Raw genomic sequence first — 20,652 nt, 5'->3', positions numbered from 1 at the left:
CACCTGCCTCCGGGCAGGATGGCTCTTCAGATACTACAGACAAATGAACACGCTGCAGCCTTGGAGGGAAAAAAAAGGCCTAAAGGAAGAAGTGAAGGGAAGGTGAGCGCAGCAGGTTGGGTGGGAGCTGGTCTTCGGGCAGCCGATGGGGCTGCGTGCAGAGCAGAGGGAAACAGACATGAGGGCAGGTGCTGGACCAGCTGGTGAAGACTGAGGAGCTGGGTGAGGACCAGCCCTGCCCAGAGGCCTGGAGGAACGGCAGAGTGAGAATGATGAATGATGAGGGGCCCCCAGAGACGGGGAGAGGAGAGGGGAGGGCTGGAACCCCAGATGGGGTGGGCACAGCCGAGGGTGACGTACTTACCCAGGACAGATCGCTGGGCAGAGTCAAGGAGACAGAGAGGACAGACCAGAGACAGACTGGCAGGCAGAGGGCAAGAGAGCTGAGCCTGGAAGCAAGAGTGAAGGGAGGAGCATGAGCACTCACCGCTGTCACCCAAGACCTGGACGGGGACGAGGGTGGGAGGCAGGCGGGCAGAGCGAGAGCACACATACCGGAGCACAGACTGGCGCGCAGAGCGAGCGAGGCTGTTGGTGAAGGGGGCTGACAGGGCGCTGGGTGGCTGCAGGTCCTCGATGGACCTGCTCCAGGACCGGAGCTTGTCAAATGCACCATCGTCACCACTCTCCAGAGCCTCAAAGTCAAACCTGGAGCAGGAAAGGACACAAGCGCACACACAGGAGAAATTCAGTGCCAAGCCGCCTGGCGAGCCCACCCCCGCCCTTTAGACGTCTAGGGCAACAAGAAGCAAGGGCAGCAGAAGAGAAAGCGGAATTGGGCAGCAGAGACCCAACCCTGGTCAGGAGGGCCGAGGAGGGCAGAGTAGTCACCGGCAGCAACCAGGAGGGGGATCTGAGATGCGGGTGCTGACTGAGGCCAGCCGCTGCCCCCCACTGGCCTCCAGGAGTCACCTCCCCATGGGCCCGAAGGGACGCGGGGAGCTGGCAGACTTTCTGCACTCCCAGCCATAGAGGGGACATCTCAGAGAAGCTGCCGCTCCCCTTGGAGAATCTGCCCTGCAGAGCAGTGGTGGGGAACAGGCCAACTGAAGGGATTACTAGGGGGCAAATGGCAGCAGCCAAAGGGGCCTCTCAGTGCCCTGAGGGTGGGGCCCAGGTGGCTCTGGACTAGGTTCACGAGGCCAGGTCTGAGTGGAAGGGAATGGGGGTCCCGAGAAACCCAGAGTGGGACAGGCCTCTGTGTTCAGGAAAAGCACCATGGTCTCATCCTAGCACTGGGTTTTAATGACCGGGTTTTCTTTCCAGCCTCTACTTGAGGCTTCTGGGTTTTTCTGGTTTAGAGGCTCCTTGGGCTTCAGCTTCCCTCGGGGAAGAAATCACAGGTCAAGGGTGTGAACCGGGGTCCTTAGTCCCCACAGGAGTTGGGATGGTTTCTACGTCACTTCCTGCTTCTGGGACCAGACATCTCCCACCACCAGCAGTTTGGGAGCATAGCCAGGGCAAGGAGGACAGCTCAAGATCACAAACCCACAAGGCCTTCTCCTTTACATATCCCCACATCGGGATCTACCCCCTCTGAGAAACAAGCCCCACTCCTCTTTCCTGTCCTCTTCCCCCAGTAGGTCACCCAGGACTGAGCAAGCATTTCCTACAGGCTCTTCCCGCAAGGAGCCTTCTGCTCAGACACGCACAGCCCCAGGGTCAAAGGCACAGAGGCCGAGGCTCTCTGAAATAGGAAGCGGTATCTGCAGATGCCTGAGTGTTCCCAAGGAAGCAGGAGCAGACTTCGGACCCTGACCATCAGATGCTTAACAGGGCTCTCAAGCAGACATCAGAGGAGTCTCCCGGACAGGGAAGCCACTTGCCAGTGGTTTCCCTCCGTGAATAGTAGTATTCCCCAGAGCTGGGATGTGCAGTTTACAAATAAGTGCCTTCACTCAAACTCTATTTGGCTTCGCTCTTTTCCCCTCAACCCTTCCCAAAACACACACTCTTACCTCACCTGCTCCGAGTCTTTCTTTTAAAAACACAGTCAAAGGTACTGCTGTGGACACTACAATACTGAGGTTCCAGTGTATTTTGGTTTCAAGCAGCTGGAATTTGTTTGCTTTTGAAGCAAGATATGCTTATTTGGAAAAATAATCTACATCTTTTTCTATAAAAGCTCTGAATTTAAAAAAAATCGCTTCAGCAAATGTTTTTCATTTCTTTCTATAAAAAGAGTGAGTTTCTTTTAAGGGATAGGAGGATCATGAGCCTTGACTTCTGTAGGGACGGGAATGGGGAGTGGGCCACTCTTGGTTTTAACAGGCGATGACCTGCAAAAAATGACAAAGGCCAAACCTAGGAGAGGCATTAGTTTGAAACCCTAAGGAGATGAGGGTGAAAACCTGCTGAGGAAGGAGAACAGCCCAGGGGCAAGGACAGTAGCAAGGAAAGTGGAAGTCGAGGTTGGGGCTGAGTCCCAGAACTGAGGAGTTCCCCAGGACACGGGACTTTCAGCGCAAACACTCGGGAAAGTCACGGGCAAACCGGGGTGATCAGTCACCCGAGGGCCAACGTAAGTCTTGGGTCTGAGTCTGCATGTGCTGGCCATGCCATGAACGGTCAATATAATCCCTCTTTCCATATATTTAGGTAATTATGGTAGGGAGCAACCCCTTAAATAATAACAACTAACAAATAAAAAGCGGCCACCACAGTATAGACTATGTTCCAAATACTACAACTGCTTTACACACGTTATCATCTAATCCTTACGGCAACCCTGGAATATGGATCTCCTCTTACATAGGAGGCCCTCAGCAAACTTGCCTGAGGTCACGCAGACAGTAAAGGACAGAAGAGACCCACACCCGGCTTTGGGCTTTGTCTTAACTCGAAAGCCCTCGTTCCTTCCACTACCCCACACTGCCTTCTCCTCTGCGCTAATTCACTTCCAGCTGCCTCCAAACCCCTCACCTGCTTGCAAAAGGCTCCTGAATGCTTCACTTTCAGTCTGCGTCAAAGGTCATGCTCACTGCTCCTGGGGTGACCTGGAGTAACCCTCTCACAACTGGAGACCCAAAGTTGCTTCTTGAAGACTGAGCTCTCCCAAAGCAAACGAATCCCACAGGGCCTCCCTCCCAGAAGCCAGGACATTTCCTTGGACGGCTCCCAGCATGGAGTCGGATCCTTCGGGCTCGATTCTGAGCTCCCTTTCCACATCTCTCCTCCTGCTCCCCAAAATGCACCTTCTACTCCAGCCACCTGGCATTCTTCACTGATCTCAGACAGCCCCTTGGCCACCTGTCCACCCCCACGCTGCTGCCCAGGCCCTCCCCTCCTGCCTGGGGTTCCCATTCCCATCTTCACTACTGCAAGCTCACCCTTCCTTGTCAAAGTAGAATGGGACCATGTCCTTCCTCATGGTTCCCCAACCCTCGTCCCAGGTGGTACTCACATGACGGAACATTGGGCAAATGACAGGTAATCCACCAGCACGTCCAGGCCTTTGTTTTCATCATTCAGAAACTCCCGCACCCACCTGCAGATAAAGGAAACACAGTGGAGGGGTCTGCTAAAGTGGATTGAGGGGGAGGAGGAAAAGGTGTCTCTGACAGAACGACACCCCCTCCTGGATCCTCTGGAACTCAGCACCAGGCTGGGAGAATTCTGAAGATCAAAGCCTGTGGCAGACCCAGCCATGGTCACGTCACCGGCCTGGACCGCCCCTAGGCGGCAGAGCCAGGGATAAGGAAAGGTACAGGCCTTCCAACACCATGTTAGCCAAACCAGCTTTCAGAAGCCCCCTCCTCAAGGGCCAGGGCCCCACTCAATCATTTTCTAGGTCTCTGGTGTCTAGCACGTGGCTGGGCGCACTGTCCTGATGCCACGTTCCTGGGAGGAATTGAGGGTTAGACAGAGCATTTACTGTAGCCCTCGTGCAGAGCTGTTCCTGACAGAAGCCAGCAGGTCCCTGACTTGACCGAAGTCTCAGTTAAAAGACAGGCAGGGAGCGTCAAAGAGAGTCCGGAACAGAGGCATACTGGGCCAAAAGGCTCTCCACCAAGTTCAAGGAAAGGTATTTTGGGAAGTAGTGAGCAGAGGAATACGTGGGACTTCAGCGTTTTGTCAGGGTGAGTCTGGCAGAATAGGAAAAGGATGCGGGGACAGTCAGGAACTCAAGTAACCCCAGAATGGCTCTGGCCACTAAGAGGGTGAACCAGGGAGGCAGCAGGGAAGACAACTAGGCACCCTAAAGACAGTGGACCGGGGCATGTTCACCCTTCTGCCTTCAGGCCTTTTGAACTCAGACATCCCTGGAAGGAAAGTCAGGAGCGAGTCCCAGGACTGTTACAGGACAGGCTCATTCCTGTCCTATAGACATACAGGACCCAGAGAGACATAAAACTCTCAGGATGAACCCTGACTCTCCTGTGCTCTGTTCCCTCCGAGCGTCCAGGTGTCCTTCTAGGCCAGCTGCGCCAAACAGCCCTGCAAGGCCGCTTCTCCCCCACAGCTGGAACACCAGCGCCATGTTTGATGGCCACACCCCGGGCTACAGAGAGAGGCCGGGCCAGAGCACCAGGCCCGGCTAAGATCCGGCAGCAGGCTCTGGCTGCGGCTGACTGACACCGGAGCTGCCTGAAGTTAGCTTCCTCTCTGGGGGCCGACAGGCCTCCCGTTTCCTGCCTGTCTGCGCTCCAGCTCCCCACCCCCTTCTCATTTCCTGTCTGAGTCTACACTGCTATTTTCGGGATCTTGACACTTTGAGGAGAGGTTAAAGGGCACTTAGGCAAGGCCGCAAACCAATACAAACCAGGGAGAGGAGGAGCAGGAGAGGCTCTGGAATCCTACTTCCCAGCCCGCCCACTCCAGGCCCGAGTTCCCATCTTTGCAGGCCTGGGGCTGATCGGGCTGCTGCCGAAGCAAGATCCTCCTCTCCCTACTTTGCCCTGGGCTCCCACTGCCCTGAAGCACCCACACCCCAGCCTGACAGCCTGACAAACTCCTCCTGCCCCAAAATCCGGGACGGATCCGGGCCCTCCCACATAACTCTCCCAGAGAAGCCACAGTCCGGATGACAGGAGCTCCTAAAATGCCAGACACTAAGCTGCTCCTGGGAACCAACGACCAGGTCCAGACCTCTAGCTTGTGTGCCAACCGCCAAGAGGCCCGGGCCTGGGAACCATGCTGCTCCGGCCCCAGCTCCTGGCCAGTGGCCAGGGGGGTTGGCGTCAGGTAGAAGGGGCAGGCAGAGGGGACTGCCCTGCACTGCTCTGTGGCCCTCTCCTGAGAAAAGCGGACCCCCATCCTCACGTAGTAGGACTTAATAAGCAAGACAGGAGGGCCTGAGAGAGAAGGGAGCAGGGAGGGGTAAAGGCCCTGTGGAGCAAGGCAGGGTGGGAGATGGCGTCTGGAGCTGCCATCCGTGTCACTCTTGCTCTCTCACGTGGGGTAGCTGATGAGGCTCTGCAGTTTTTCCTGCTGTGAGCGTCACCATATAAAGGTGAAGGCTAGTTACACATTTCCAAGCAGGTCAGTTCTCAATGTCTGGTTCACAGAAGAGGTGTGAAAGCCAACTCTGGCCATCCAGCACAGCTACTGAGGCCAGGAACTGTCCCTTTCCTGTTCTTTCCTGTGCCATTTCCCCTACCACTGTTGCTGAGGCAGCTGGCTGCACACAGGTAGCCTCCATAAGAACCCCAGGCAGCCTCAGCCTGGGGAGGGGACAGGAGGGGAAGGCATATGATGTCATTTGGCTCTTTCTACCCCTGCTCTCAGGAAGCCCAGGACCCCGGGGCTGGAACCTGCCCAGAAACCTCCACCCCGAACCCAGGCTCCACTTCTCACTTGTGTAAGCTCTCAATGTTCATGCCAGGCCCCTCGGTCAGGCCTGTAGCCCTGCCTGCAGTTCTCCATCAGGTGTCCCTCACCGTCCTTTGTGTATACATATACATATACACACACACACACACACACACTCTCTCTCTCTCTCTCTCTCTCTCTCTCACTTTCACTATATTTACTCTGGCTGGTTACAGTTTTATAAAACTGAGACCATAGCCGTCTTTCACTGTATCTCACGCATTAGCCCTCTGTCTGTTCAGCAGGTCCTGGTTCCCCACTTCTCTGGCAAAAAAGACGCATGTAGTTTCTAGGGGCCCCGTCAATGGGTTGGCAGTACCCTGGTCAGTGAATACGGAAGATGTTCAGCTCCTGGCCCCCACTGCCTTAGATCTTTCCTGGTACTTCAGGAAGCTGCTTCTGCTCATGAACTAAAATTGTCTTATAATCAAGCAAATAATCTTCTGGGCACCAAACAGTCCATGAACTAGGTAGGTCTCAGCTACCCAGTGCAACACACTCCTCCATCCCCAGCCTTCTCTGGGCCTCCCTTGGCCCAGCCCCAGGCCACAGGCAGACTCCAGTCTCAGCTGCTGTGGGAATGTCTTCCACTCAAAGCCACAGGCTGAGGACCCCAGGAGAGGCCCCAGGCTTGCCAGCAGCATCCAGTCAGCAGCTGGCAGAGCTGAGGGGGAGAAAAGCCAGAAAAGGAACCGTCTGAAGCTCTCTGGGGAAATAAAAGCCATTCAAGAGGCAAATCTGCCCTGTGGCAGGGAGATGAAACCAGGTCCTAAGAGGCCAGGTGAAAAGGCTCTGATGGTCACATCGGACTCACCCAATGTGGTTGGTACGAAGTGAGATCTCCAGCTCTCTCAGTACTTTGGTTGACTCCTGCACTCTTCTCCTGAACTTCTGTAAACATGGAATTTTCTGTCACTGATGGAGGTCCCCAAGCCAACTTTACAATACAAGCAAAAGGGGTAGAAAAGGAAAGGGAAGGCATACAAGAAGGCAGTTATAGTCTTTCCCTCTGTTACTAGCCAGCCACTCCAGGGCCATGGCCTCAGAACACAGAAACCCAACTCCCATTGCTCAGAAGCAGTCCCAACCCAAGTCAAATGGTTTGCCCCACAGGACTGTAAAGGGCAGCAAAACGGGGACTCCCTGCCTCGCACTTCACCTTCCGAGTTACGCTGGGGTCCAAGAAGCTCTGGAGTTTCTGGATGTAAGTGTGGGGAGGATTCTTCACCTGGAATCGTTCCTGTAAGGGAAACACGTGTGTGTACACAGCCACCCAAGGTTCTGAGGGGAGTGCTGAGGAAGTAGGGCACTCACAGTGTTTGATGTGAGGGGACTCCTAAAGTTATCACCTGGCCCTTAACATCATCCAAACCATAGGTTCCCCTTCTTGACTTATCCTCAGCTACTTCTCATCTGTTGCCATCTTCTCCTCCTTCAGTTAGTACTCCCTGAGCCTCAAATATTTTTCTACACTAAAAATTATTTTAAGAGCCTGCTGCTTCCTAAGAAGATGCGGGGATTACATAGCTCTAAACAGCATCCAAAATAAAGACATGATTGGGAAATGTTGTTCACTTCCTAGCCAGCAAATGGACAGTGGTTAGGAAGGCGAAAGGGAGGGAAGCTAGGCCTTGTAGAAGCCAATTTTCTGAGCCCTGAGCCCAGACTTGGGACTGGACTGGTTTTGCTGTGTTAACACAGCTTAGGAGTGCAAACACACTTTCTGCTCCTTGCCCAGGTCCCAGGCCCCCACAATCCAAGCAACCCCAAATGCTGCAGGCTGCTTTCAGCAAGATCACTGCTCCGTCCCCTTCCACACAGGGCACAGGCTCCCCATTGTGGCCCAACCCCCTCATCTGACCCAAGGGAAAACTTTTAAGCATTCTGGTCCTGTAAGGGCCTCCACAACGGAGATATCTGAAGAGTTAGGGGATGGAGAGGGTCCAGGAGAATGATATAATGTTAGGAAACAGAACCTAAAAACAAATGAAAGAAAAAAAGGAAAGGTTTAAGAAAGAGCTGACATTATGTGACCTAGAAAAGACTGAGAGATTATCAATTAAAGACACTCAGTACCAAAGGGCTACTGTTCTCCAAACCCCAGGTAGGTGCTCAACTCTTCTTAATGCAGAATTCAAGGAAATTGGCCTTCCCTGGATAAGAAGCGACCTGGACTAGGTTCTCTGAAGCATGATTCTACCTTAGGTCAAGCAGCATGACTTGGGAAGCAGAGGAGCACAATAGTTAGCACAGACGGAGTTGGCAGCCTGAGCCCTGGCTCTATCACCTACCAGTGAAAGGCAAGTTACTGAGCCTCAGGTTCTGCTTCTATAAAATGTAACAGTGCCTTCCTCAGAGGGTTTTTGTGAGAATTAAATATATATATATATATATATATATATATATATATATATATAAGTGCTTGGTCCATAATAAGTACTCAGTAAATGTTAGCTATTGTGATTTTTGTGATTTTGTTCAGGGCTTGAAAAAAATTATGTTTATGACAAAACTCCATCAGAAAGTGCTGGGTAAACAGAATGCCTACACTCTGGGCCAGGTGCCTCCATACCTCCCAAGAGGTAAGGAACTAAAAGCCAACTCTCCCAGCAGTGCAGACAGGCCTGTCTGAGTTCAGAAACTCATGACTTGTGATCTTCAAATGTGGGCAGGGGAAAGAGCAAGGCCGCAGGCATTACTTCTTGATTCTGAGCTAAGTGATAATCTCTATTTTCTCTTCTGTCTATAAACACTTTCGTGTAGGGAGAGCTTCCAATCCTCATGTTCTGAGATTTGGGAACAGGAGACTAGAGGACTGGGGCTTCTCATTCCTAGAGGCCTGTAAATAACGGGGAAAATCCTGCTATTTGCCAGGTCTGGAGCAGAGTGAGAGAAAAATGGTGCTTTGAATTTCCCAGCCAGGGACAGCCCTCACCCTGGGGAAAGGCAGAAACAAGCTCTGCTGGGAAAAACACCAAACTCCTCCACAGCAGACCCTATACCTCAGACCTACACAAACCTCCTTGAGGCTGTTGCTCACTGGGAAGAAATCAAGACAGTTCTTTGTGGCAGCTAGAGGGGAACTTGGCCTACCAGCCCTGTCTCTGTTAGGAGAGGCGTTTTGGATCAGGAAGTAAGCATGGACTGATGCCACACCCAGGCCAGGGTTCCTCAAGGAACCCCAGAGCTGCAGTCAATGCCCACGGTCCTGCTGCCTCTTCCAGCTCAAGACACACCCCCCACTTCCGGGCCCACTGCAAACCCCGTACCTGGTCACAGATCAGATCCCACTTCTTCTCGTTGTCATACTGCCGCAGGAGCCGGGCTTTGTCAGGAGGCAGGTTCATGGAGCTCTGAGGAGAGAACCTGAGTCAACAGGGCTGATAGGCTTCCCTTAGGCCTGGTCCCTCAGGCTTCACCCTGACACTCTGTGGCTCATAAGGGAGGCTCAGAGAGGCATGACCATCCTCCTGCTTCCCCTTCATATCTGCTTAAGCTTGGTTGAACAATGTTTTCCAAACCACAGGTTGTGGAATCAATTTAGTCAGTCAAGAGTAACTTTATTTTAAATGAAAATGAACAGATTGGTTATCAGGGGGTGGGGGTGGAGGGATAAACTGGGAGATTGGGACTGACATATACACACTACTATACATAAAATAGATAACTAGTAAGAACTGGCTGTATAGCACAGGGAACTCTACTCAATACTCTGTAATGGCCTATATGGGAAAAGAATTAAAAAAAAAAAGAGTGGATATATGTGTATTTATAACTGATTCACTTTGCTGTACACCTGAAACTAACATGACATTGTAAATCAACTATACTCCAATAAAAATTTTTTCTAAATAAAATTAAATTTAAAAAAAGAAAATGAACAGATTAAAATAGAATAGGATTGAAGATACCAGAATTCATTGCAAGTAGGAAGTATAAATAATGTTTCACAGACTTCCCTGGTGGCTAGTGGTTAAGAATCCACCTGCCAGCGGAGGGGACGCAGGTTCGATCCCCAGTCCAGAAAGATCCCACATGCCACGGAGCAACTAAGCTCATGCACCACAACTACTGAGCCTGTGCTGTAGAGCCTGTGAGCCACAACTACTGAGCCTGCGAGCCACAACTACTGAAGCCTGCGCGCTCTAGGGCCTGCGTACTGCAACTACTGAGCCCGAGTGCTGCAACTACTGAAGCTCGCGTGCCATGCTCCAAGAGAAGCCACCACAATGAGAAGCCCACGCACTGCAACAAAGAGTAGCCCCCGCTCACCGCAACTAGAGAAAAGTCCCACGTGCAGCAACGAAGACCCAACACAGCCAAAAATAGATAAATAAAAGTTTCATGAAGTTTTGTTTCTTTTTATGTTATGTACACACACACACACACACACACACACACACACACACACACACACACACACACACACACACACACACACACACACACACACACACACACACACACACACACACACACACCACGCTGTAAAATGTGTTTCTTAGCATGGGACCGGGCAAAAAAGTTTGAAAGCTACCAGTCTAAAGTGGCAACCTTCAATCGATTTCCCCCCACGGTCTGAGAGCTGAGCGGGCTTCCTGCACCACGTGTGCCCATGGGTGAATCCTGAGCCACCCACAGCCTGTGCAGATGTCACAAGTCTACCCCTTTCCCTCATATCAGGATACAAGTGAATGAGCATAACATTAACATAAAGGTAACTGCTCAAATTTTTAAGGAAATAATTTACAAAATTTCAGGACTTTAATTATTAGTATCAATTACTTATGACACAGCTCCCAATTATTTAAGACACAGTAAAGTGTCCCAACCCCTCGTTGAGACACTCTAACCTAGAGTACAGGACAGACCAGGAGTCATTTTATTTTGTTCACTACTGTTTGCTGAGTGAATAAATGAATACAAGTGTAAATGAGTAAAAGCCAAGGCATCCATGGGTGAGCTCCACCCAGACCAGCAGCCCTACCTTTCCCTCCCTTTTTACCCCTGTCCAGCCAAGGCCCTCCTCTAGCCAGTCCGGCGGCTGCCTTGGTGGCAGTCACAGCCCTTGCCTCCAAAGGCAGATCGCTCACCTGCACCCCACCCCCAACTCCTGAATCAGATATGATCTCCTACCTGAAGTATCAGAGCTGTCTGATGACCCACGTGACTACCCACAAATCTGGCCTCTTCCCCTAGCATACTCAGGCCGCCTGGAAGGCCTTCCTCTCATCTTTCTCTCCTTTACCTACTGCTCCAAGTTCAGCTCTCACCTCCCGGGTAAACGAAGCATGACCACTTGGTTTACCTCTACCCACTCCTTGACATCCTCATCCCTGGGAACATGAATCGTGTGTGCCCGGGATCCCAAGGAGTCACACAGGCCCTGCATCATTCCAAAAGCATCAGGAGTATCCTGGGAGTGGGGCCTCCATTTTCTAAGAAACTAAAAGAAAATCCTTAAACACCATTTATTTCTGTTACATGTATCTATTTATTATGCATTTATTTACATACATACGATTAAGCCAGTTGTATGCTCATCTAGCTCCTAAAGGACTGTATCTATTCATACGATCTCCAACCCCCAATAATGTCTAACCCTGTGACAGGCACTGAGTGGAGAGTAAGTTGATGGTAAACCTATGGTTAAGATGTCCCGGTTCTGAGCTCTGGGCCCAGCTCCTTGCTGGAAACAGGGTCACTATGGCTCAAAAAAGAAGTAGCGTTGGGATCTCTGCTCAGTGTTTAGAAGTAGAACTCAGGAATACAAAAGAGGTCAAGAGAAGAAAAGAAGGGGAAGAGACCACCACTTCACACCTCTCCCCATGGTTTCTGCTGCCCTATTAACCTGCCTGAGCTTTCGCAGGCAAGAGGGGCTAACCGAATCCTCCCCACTGCCGATGTAGCAGGGATGGCCGGACGGGCAAATACAACCCCAGATGTTTCTCTCTGGAATTACTTTGCTAAGGGCCAATCTCAGCATGTTTCTGTGGATAACAGGGCAGGAGCACAAGGCCATAACAGAACAGGGACCCAAAGATCAAAGGTGGCCCAGAGCAAGTTCTCCCACCTAACCAGGGCCAGGCTGCTGCCAGCTGAGCCCAAGTGAGACCAGGCCTGGTTCTGGCTCTGTGTACGTCCTGAGATGACTTCACTGTCATCTGCTCCTTTCTCCCAAGTCTGTGCCGTGAAGGTAGAAAACAGTTGTCTCCCTTGGAAGAACGCAACCGGGCCGGGGGTGGGAGCTTGTCGCTACTGTGACAGACATCACATCCCGTCTACACCAACCTCCTCCCTCAGCCACCCACTGTCAGCTGCTGTGGCCTCAGACTTCCCCACCAGGTGAACTGGTGAGAAAACGTCCCCCCAGGGCTTCAAAGACGAAGCAGAGTCACCACCTTTGGGAACCCTAGCCTAAGAGCATGGAGGAGGAACCCCAGGGACCTGGCCAAAATTTAGATGCCCAGGAGAGAGGGACATCAGTGTATGGAAATGGGTGGCAGATGCATGAATCAGCTCCAACCACAGGCCCACATCCTCCAGTCCAGAGTTCTGGGTGGCACTTTCTGGACAGTGATGGCGGCGGTCTTCTCTGCTCCTTTGGGGCTAAAGTGTGATGGGGAAGGAGGTGGGTGGGGGAATTCCCCAGCCTGCAACACTCACAAGAAGCCCATCACTGACTGGGGGGTGGGAGCCACTGGCTAGGGGGCAGGACCAGGGCCTGGCAGTTCTCCCCCTGCCAGACTAGGGAATCGGGGCTTCTGCCTCCACCAGAAAACGTGCGTGAGGTCAGCAGGGCTCAACGTCCTGAGGAAGGGCAGCTTCCTGAGTTCCGGGGACAGCCAGGGAGCAAATCTGACATGATTCCTTCTGGTCTCGGTCAGAGGTTTGTTTCCTTGAAATTTTCCTGCCGTGGTTCCGCAGAGACCTCAGGCTCTCTTGAGGCAGAAGTTGGGCTGAGTTCTTGCTAACTCCTCACTGAGATCCTTGCTGAACAGAAAGGAGGTTCAGCTGTCTCGGAGCAGGGGGCACTGAAGGTGGAATCAGACAGCCCACGATCAACTTCAGGCTCTTCAGAGTCACAGAACCTCAGTGAGCTCACCCATAAAATGGAGATAATCTCACGACTTCACAGGGTTTTATGAGGATTAAATGATAAATACTTTGGGCCCGTATGTGTCTGGAACACACAGTTCCCTGCCCGCTCTTCCTAGAAACACTGAGTAATGTTCTGACATCCCAAGGACCTGCCCTCTGGCTCCTGGATTGTCCCTCTATCTCTGCCTCTGTCCCTCCTCCTTCAGCACTGCTCCTCCACACTCTGGGGACAGAGCAATCCCTTACCCCTCCTTTGATCCCTCTCTGGTTTCCTCGAAGCCTAGGAGGAAATGAAATACCACCATCCTTGGGGAGGGAAAGGGAGACCCCAGGGAGATGGGAAGAGAGGGGGAAGAGGAACTCAGACTGAAAGCAACTCTGGGACTAATTCCTAAATCAGAGGGAACCAGCCAGAAGTCTAATAATAAAAACCTACAACAGGAAGAAGCAGAAAGGGGTGGATCTGATGCTTCTCCGGCAAGGCCGCTCTGGTTTACTGCCAGTTTGCGGCCAGGCACAGTGCCCTGCTCAGGGGCCAACCCCTTCCTGGGCTCTGCGGGAGCAAAAGGGCCCAGTCCCCCCAAGCGAGGCTTCCTTACACCCCACCGGACTCCTGTTGGCCCCAGAGAAGCAGAGGAGGAGGGAGGTGGCTCTAGTCGCAGAGGTTCCTTTCCCTTTCCTGCTCTGCACCCCAGGTCAGTTAGCCCCTCCTCGTTTCCTTCCCACTGCAGGGGAAGGGAAATGCCGGTAGGGTTGGAGTTTCCTTCAAAGCTGTGTCTCCTGTGCTGCGACTCACCCCTGCCTCTGTCAGTCTCCTTGGGCCAGGCCTGGGGAAAACCCAACAAACAGAAATAGGAACCACCCAAAATTCCCAGCTGCTTCTATTGGTCCCAGTCAATCACGATAAATCTCAGGAACAGAGACAAAAATGGCACAGGTCCTCTGAGGAGAGGGAGAGAGATGTCTGAAACTTTCCTGTGAAGGGGATTCTGGAGGCTTGAGGGAAGGCAGGCGAGGGCTGTCTATTTTGAGCAAATACAGAATGCGAGCTGGTGGTTTTCTTGATGTCTTCCCTCTCAGAACCTCCTCCCCACCAAGTCCCCTACGGCTGGCCACTTCTCCCCAGTGTGGCAGCCCCAGCCGCCAGGCTCAGCCCACAGGGGTGGGGAGCCCTGAGAAGCTGAGTCTAGAACTTCCCCAGAGATGAAATGAGGCACTGTCCCGGGCACTACATGCTGCTGAGCCCCAGCTCCGGGTCACAGCAGCCAGCAAAGCCTCTCGGGCATCCACAGATCAGCCCATTATACAGATGGCAGAGGAGAATGCAGTGAGGTCCCAGGTTTGGGAGTCCAGGAGACTGCTGTAGGAGCAGCTGGAGCCCTGCGTTCCCGCCCTGTGTTCCTGCCAGGATCCCCTCACATCTCATGCCCCCAAGTCAATGGCGAAACAGGCAACACTGGGCACAAAGGGCCATGCCCAGCCACCAAAAGGACAGAGTGTTAGGAGTGGCCCGGCCTACTCTCCACGTGTCTCTCCTGGTGGGCAGTAGACGCAGCTGTGGCCAGCTGGGCACTGCTCCCAAAGGGCAAGAGCCCAAGGAGGTGGGAGGTACCGGCCCCTGCTGCCTCGGCCCCCTTGGCGGCCACAGCCAGACCTGCCAGCCCTGCGCAGTAGCAGCTCCCAGACAATGAGAGTTATTTTCAGCCAACGCTTTAACACAAGCCAGCTGGCCAGTGTGCAGGGCGGGAGTCCTCCTCCACCCAGCCGGCCCAGACGGCAGGCCCAGCCTGTTGCTTACGCTGCTGCCGCCTCTGCGTCACTGTTTGTTTATCTCGTTGTTTCAGCACAGCTCCTCCTAACTGCCCCCCAGAAGTACAATCCTGGCAAAAGGAAACCAAAAAAATCAGAGAATTTGGTCAAAGGTCCAAGAGCGAAAATTAAGAAGGTCCAGACATGGGAAGCACAGCAGTCCCTGCAAACACCCACACCTTCCCCCAGCCCCGTGACTGGCGGGAGTAATGCAGGGTAGGAAGCAGACCAGGTCGGTGGCCAGGTCTCACTGCAGCTCCCACAGACCGAGCCCAAGCCTGGCTTTGCTGCCAACCTGGGAGACGAAGCTCAGGATGGCTCTCCTTGCCTGCCTCCCTCCCATCCTTCTTTTCAGAGCTCAGGTTTGGAGAAGATAACTTGAGACAGTCTGGAATGAGCCTGAGCCAACTGGGAAAGGCTCTGGGAGAAGAACTATATCCTGCAGCAGAAAGGAAATCACAAGAACAGTTCATGACACTTGGCTGGAGGAAGAGGTAGCCCTGCCCGTGATGGAGTGGGATGAACACTTCAAGAATAGGAAGGGGTGGACAGCAGCAGTCACCTCCCTGGACTCGAGGCTTCCTGCCCTGGTGCTACCAAACCCCATAGCCTCAATGGTACAGCTGCCCCTCCCTCCTCACCTCCCTCCATCTGCAGCCCCATGCACAGGGGCTCATGGGTGTGACACAGCTCTAGCCACACACACGGTTTCCTCAAGGCCTAAGCTACCCTACTAGACTTATGGGTGGGTGCTCCTTGACTTAAGTCTCTGTAATGGCTTAGGTCTGGCTTTCTGGTTTTGTTTACTTGAAGCTATCACTTTGGGGACAAGCTGCCAGGGAAAAGCCAGCTTTCAGAGCCCTGTCTGGAGAACGTGCTTCTGTGGTCACTGATGACTCTATAACCAGAAATGACTTGTTGAGCAGTTACGGGCCAAGTCCCTGAGCAGCCTGGAGGAAAAAGAGATGGATTCGCCAGATGTCTCAGGCTGAGCTCTGCAACTCACACCAGGGAAGTCGGGTAAAGGAGAGGTCCTAGAAGGCCAGCAACAATCAAACAAAGAGGTGGCTTTATCCAAATACAACTATACCCCCCGAGGCCTCTTCTTCACCCTGGAACACTCCCGCGTTGGATCCTGAGCCGGCACGGGAAGTTGGCCATGACCCCAGTGCCGGCAAAGCCCCCCAGCTCTACCCTCTGCCACACTGTCGGCCTCATACCTGACATCAGGTAACCTTGGCAGGTAACCTGGCCCTGGCTAAGGACACCTTTCTGGCCTACTCAGTCAAGAAGCACACAGCCTCGGATAGAAGGACTTTTGTTAGCTAGGGGCCCCAAGCCCCAGCTTGAAAAGTCACTGCCACAGCAACTTGATCTATCTGCTGGCTCCTCAGCCCCTCCTCGCGGTTAGCCAGACTCACACAGTCCCCAGTTACGCAGAATGGAAACTATTCTGCTGGGGGCAGCTGGCTTTCCAAAGCTAAGGAGTCTTGGGGCAGAGCCTCACATTATCCCGGTAGCCAACCAAGGTCAACCCTTCTCTTCATGACATTCTGCCCTCCCGCCAGGAGAGACCTAATAGGCAGCGCTACCTCACAGAGGACACAACGTTTCTGGGGTAACATCCTACAAAAGGCATCTTCTTCTCTCTCCTCAGACCACAGCGCATTACCACTAGGACCCAGGGCGTGTCCTTCCCAGGGTCTCTCATCCATACCTTCCCTTCCCTTCCATTCCCACTGCCACCATCGGATAGGCCCTTGTTCACTCCTGACCTTCTGGGATAACCTTCTAGCTGGCATCCCTACTTCCAACCTGCATGTGGATGAAATTTCTAAATTTCCTAGCACATAAGATAAATCATGTTTCTTTTCAGTTCAGAAATCTTCTCTGACTCCTTACCATTTACACAAGAAAACCTAAACTCCTTGGTCTACTGTTCTTAGCATCTTAAATAAGAAAGAGCTTCACAGGTAAGATTCTCCCTGGGTTGGCCCCAGCATCTCTGACCAGCTCATTCTCTCCTGGACTCTCTCTCAGAACAGCCACTCTTGCCATAGGATTTGCTTATAACTGACGTTTCCCCAATCTTCTGAATCCCTACCTATTACTACCTGACTCAAAATCCAACTCTGTGACTACCCAACACAGCTCAATCCCTCTTCTGAGCTCCAAAGCATAATCATATGTGAAGAATGATATGGCAGAGACCTGCTTGTTATCCCCAACCTCCTCTCACCTTCCTTATTAATGAACCTCCAATGTTCAGCTGAGCACTTAGCAACCCAGAATTAATATATTTCTATAAACAACAAGGTCCTATTGTATAGCACAGGGAACTATACTCAATATCCTGGGATAAACCATAATGGAAAATAATATAAAAAAGAATGTATATATGTGTATAACTGAGTCACTTTGCTGTACAGCAGAAATTAACACAACATTGTAAATCAACTATACTTGAACTTAAAAAATAAATTTAAAAAATTAAAAGAATTAATATATTTCTCATCTTCCCTAGCATTCAGGTGTGGCTATGTGACCATGTAGGATGCAAGTAGAAGTAGTGTGTACAACTTCTGAGAAGTATCATTAAAGGGAGGGAGTATACCCTTCTTTTCTCCTTCCTCTGTCCAGCTGGTTGGAATGCAGAGGTAATGGCTAGAACTTCAGCAGCTATTCTGGACCATGAGGTGACCTTGGAAATGAAGTCCAGATGAGTGAAGCAAAGAGGAAAAAAATAGCTGTTCACTGATACCATGGATCTTAACACAAACTGAATGAAGTCATATAGTGTCTTTCCATGAGTGTATTTCCTTTATTTACAATTAGAACATGAACTCCTGGAGGGTAGGGGTCATGCCTTATCCTTCTGTGAATCATGAGCAGGTGCTTAATAAATAACTGATTGATCCTGCTACTACCTCTCCCATCACCAAGTCTCTGGTTCAGTCCCTGGTTATTTCTGGAGGGGATTATCCAAATTCTTACAATTGTCCTTGCTATTTCTGGTCCCTCTCCTATAATCTGCCTAATGTGCTACAGCCCAAGTCACTTTCCTTAATGCTGCTTCTCCCTCAGCAAACTCCCACTTCTCATTCTGAGTTTCAACTCTGTCCTTCAGTTCACACCATAAATCTAAGACACTCCCCTGACTCATCTTCTAACCAGACTCATCTTAAAGCCCGCTAGCCCACAAGCTCCTGAGCACAGGCACCATCATCACCAGCTTGTTTATCACTGTAGTAGGTGCTCAATAAAGTTTGGGCAAATTGAATTTCCCCATACATATACTCCTCTTTTTCCTGACCCTAAGATTTCTATTCTACATTGTCCTCAGAGATCATCTCCTTCCCAATTGCCAGCCATGCGCCTCATCCAATTCACAACGGGTGAAATCCCACCTTCTCTAGCAAATCTTTCATAAGTGAAGACTGGTAAGGTCTACACTCGCCCCCTAACAGCGTCTCCACACATTTACTAACGCCTTTAAAATATGTTCATGGAGTTGTAATTTATAGCTAATGTCTCTTCACCTTTTCTTGGGTGTTCAATAAATATCCTATCACAAATCTCAGAGTGGTTAAAGCACAGAATGAGGAGCCACACTGCCCTGGTACGAATCTCGGTTCCACCACTTACTAGTGTGGCCTTGGGAGACTTATTTAATCTCTATGAACCCCAGTTTCCTCATCTATAAAATGGAGGTAGAAATAATACTTACTTCATAGGGTTGCTATGATGATTAAAGTTAATATATGTAAAGCATTTAAGTCAGAAGTAGGTAGTAAACGTTACACATAAAGCTAGCTATGCTTTTTGAGGGGGGTGGGGTTTGGATTTCTTATTCAACAATTAGCTGGAAAATAACATGCCAATCACTAAGCTAGGAGCTGGGGATATAAAAATAAATAGGACAGGATCCTTACATTCAGGAAGTTTATATCCAGAGGGCAAGGTAGACAAGCAAACCAGGGATGAGTGCACACAGCACAGCTGTGAAACAGGTGCACGTGGCACCGTAGGATCCCGAGGATGCAAAATCTAATAGAGGAGTCGAGTAAGGCTTCCTGGAAGAAATGCTATAGGATTTAGTCTTAAAACATCAAGCAGGAGGAAGGCAGGAAAAGCAATGAAGCAGGGGAAGATGGTGATATGCTAGGCAAGGACACAGCAATTGAAAGTACACAGACACACAAAACGCCATAAAAAGTCTGGGAGTCCCTGATTTACAATAATGGAATAAAAGTATATATGAGGATATTACAGCAGGCAGGGAACAGCCAGATGACACAAGGTCTAGGGAACTAAGGTAAGTAGGTAGGCATGAGTAGGATAATAATGATACTACTATTAAAATGATAAAATAATGACAAAAGCTAACATTTATTGACAAAACTTTGATAAGAACTCTGTATGAGGGACATCCCTGGTGGTCCAGTGGTTAAGAATCCATCTTGCAATGCAGGGGACGCTGGTCAGGGAACTAAGATCCCACATGCTGCGGGGCTACTGAGCCCTCGTGCCACAACTAGAGAGCCCTCACACCACAACTAATGAGGCTGCGTGCCACAACTAGAGAGAAGCCCTTGAACTGCCATCAAGAGCCCACGCGTCGTAACAAAAGATCCGACATGCCACAACTAAGACCTGATGCAGCCCCAAAATAAATAAATATTTTAAAAAAAGAAGAACTTTATACGATTATCTCATTTAATTCTCACAAGAACCCTATGAAGTTGGGACTAACATCATTCCTATTTTACAGGTGAGGAAACAAAGGCTTCGAAAGGCAGGCCGTGGAACTTGCCCAGGGTCACACAGCCAGTACGCAACAGAGCTGAGATGTGAATCCAGGTCTGACCCTGAGTTTGTATTCCCATACAATGCCTCTTCTGAGACAACCAATTGTTTTAGCCCTTCTCTGAACCTTTTCAAATTGCATGCATCCTTCAGGATCAATACGATCAACGTTCCTCATGAAGCCCCCTCCAAACAACCCAGACCTCTGCACACTCCTTCCCCTGAACTTCTGTGGGGCTTCCTGCCCTTGCTTCCCATCCACAATTATATTCAATCATTCCTTCAATACCAAATACTGGTGTCTTCTAGGCATCATACACTGTGCCAACTGGAAGTCCTATTTTGCCTTGCGATAACTCTTGTATATTTACCAAAAAAGGGAAAACTATGGCCTATAAACGTCTACTCTGGGCCAAGCACTATGCTAGATCTTTTAATTATAAGATTTCACACAAAAAATTACTGCACTCTCATATTACTACTCACATTCTGTATTACTTCCTGAACTAGACTGTAAGCTTTGTGAGGGCATGGACTTTCCTTGACCACACCTGTTCCTAGACAAGGATGTCTGACACACAGAAAAAGCTTAATAGGTGCTGTGAGCTGCCTGTGTGGATGGCAGAGGCCAGCTGGGGGCAGCACTCCATCTCACCCAGTGTACCAGCTGGGGGCCTGGCTTGGGCTTTCTAGGCGTCTCATAAATCCAGGAGCTTATTATCAAAACATAAAACTTAATGAATCCCTTCCTACATCCAGACTACACGTGGGAGGGGCACGACTCCTGCTTTATGCCCCAGCATGAGCTCACATCTGTCACCAGTCATATCAGCTGGGGAGAGGCACTACAAGTCCTTTGTCTCTCCTTGCTTTTTCAATTGCTCTCAAATGGAGGTGCATCTCAGTGCCTCAGTGCTCCTCTGCTCTTTGGGGAGGAATCGTAAAGACCCCAGTCTGCTCTTGATCCACAAGCCACCCTCCCAACATTGTCCCTCCTCATGACTTTAAAGGCCAGAGCTTGACACAGAGGTTATGACTGCCCACACCCTACCCCATCTTTGAGTG

At 50.9% G+C, this 20,652-nt stretch overlaps 1 protein-coding gene across 4 annotated transcripts in view; it reads right to left on the bottom strand.

Annotated features, from left to right (window-relative positions):
• The window catches only part of FMNL3 (formin like 3), a 60,307-nt gene that overhangs the window by 17,590 nt on the left and 22,065 nt on the right, over positions 1-20,652 (bottom strand). For 3 of the 4 annotated variants that reach the window (XM_060166295.1, XM_060166297.1, XM_060166298.1), the window contains exons 2-6: positions 9,141-9,224; positions 7,031-7,111; positions 6,686-6,762; positions 3,464-3,547; positions 556-708 (exon numbers count right to left, since the gene is read on the bottom strand). In XM_060166295.1, coding sequence (XP_060022278.1) covers positions 556-708; positions 3,464-3,547; positions 6,686-6,762; positions 7,031-7,111; positions 9,141-9,224 — 479 coding nt within the window. The remainder of the gene's footprint in view (positions 1-555; positions 709-3,463; positions 3,548-6,685; positions 6,763-7,030; positions 7,112-9,140; positions 9,225-20,652) is intronic. The other variant, XM_060166299.1, reaches the window with a different exon arrangement.

This window comes from Lagenorhynchus albirostris, chromosome 11 (assembly GCF_949774975.1).
Source record: "Lagenorhynchus albirostris chromosome 11, mLagAlb1.1, whole genome shotgun sequence".
NCBI lineage: Eukaryota > Metazoa > Chordata > Mammalia > Artiodactyla > Delphinidae > Lagenorhynchus > Lagenorhynchus albirostris.
This window is presented reverse-complemented; position numbering and strand designations above follow the sequence as displayed.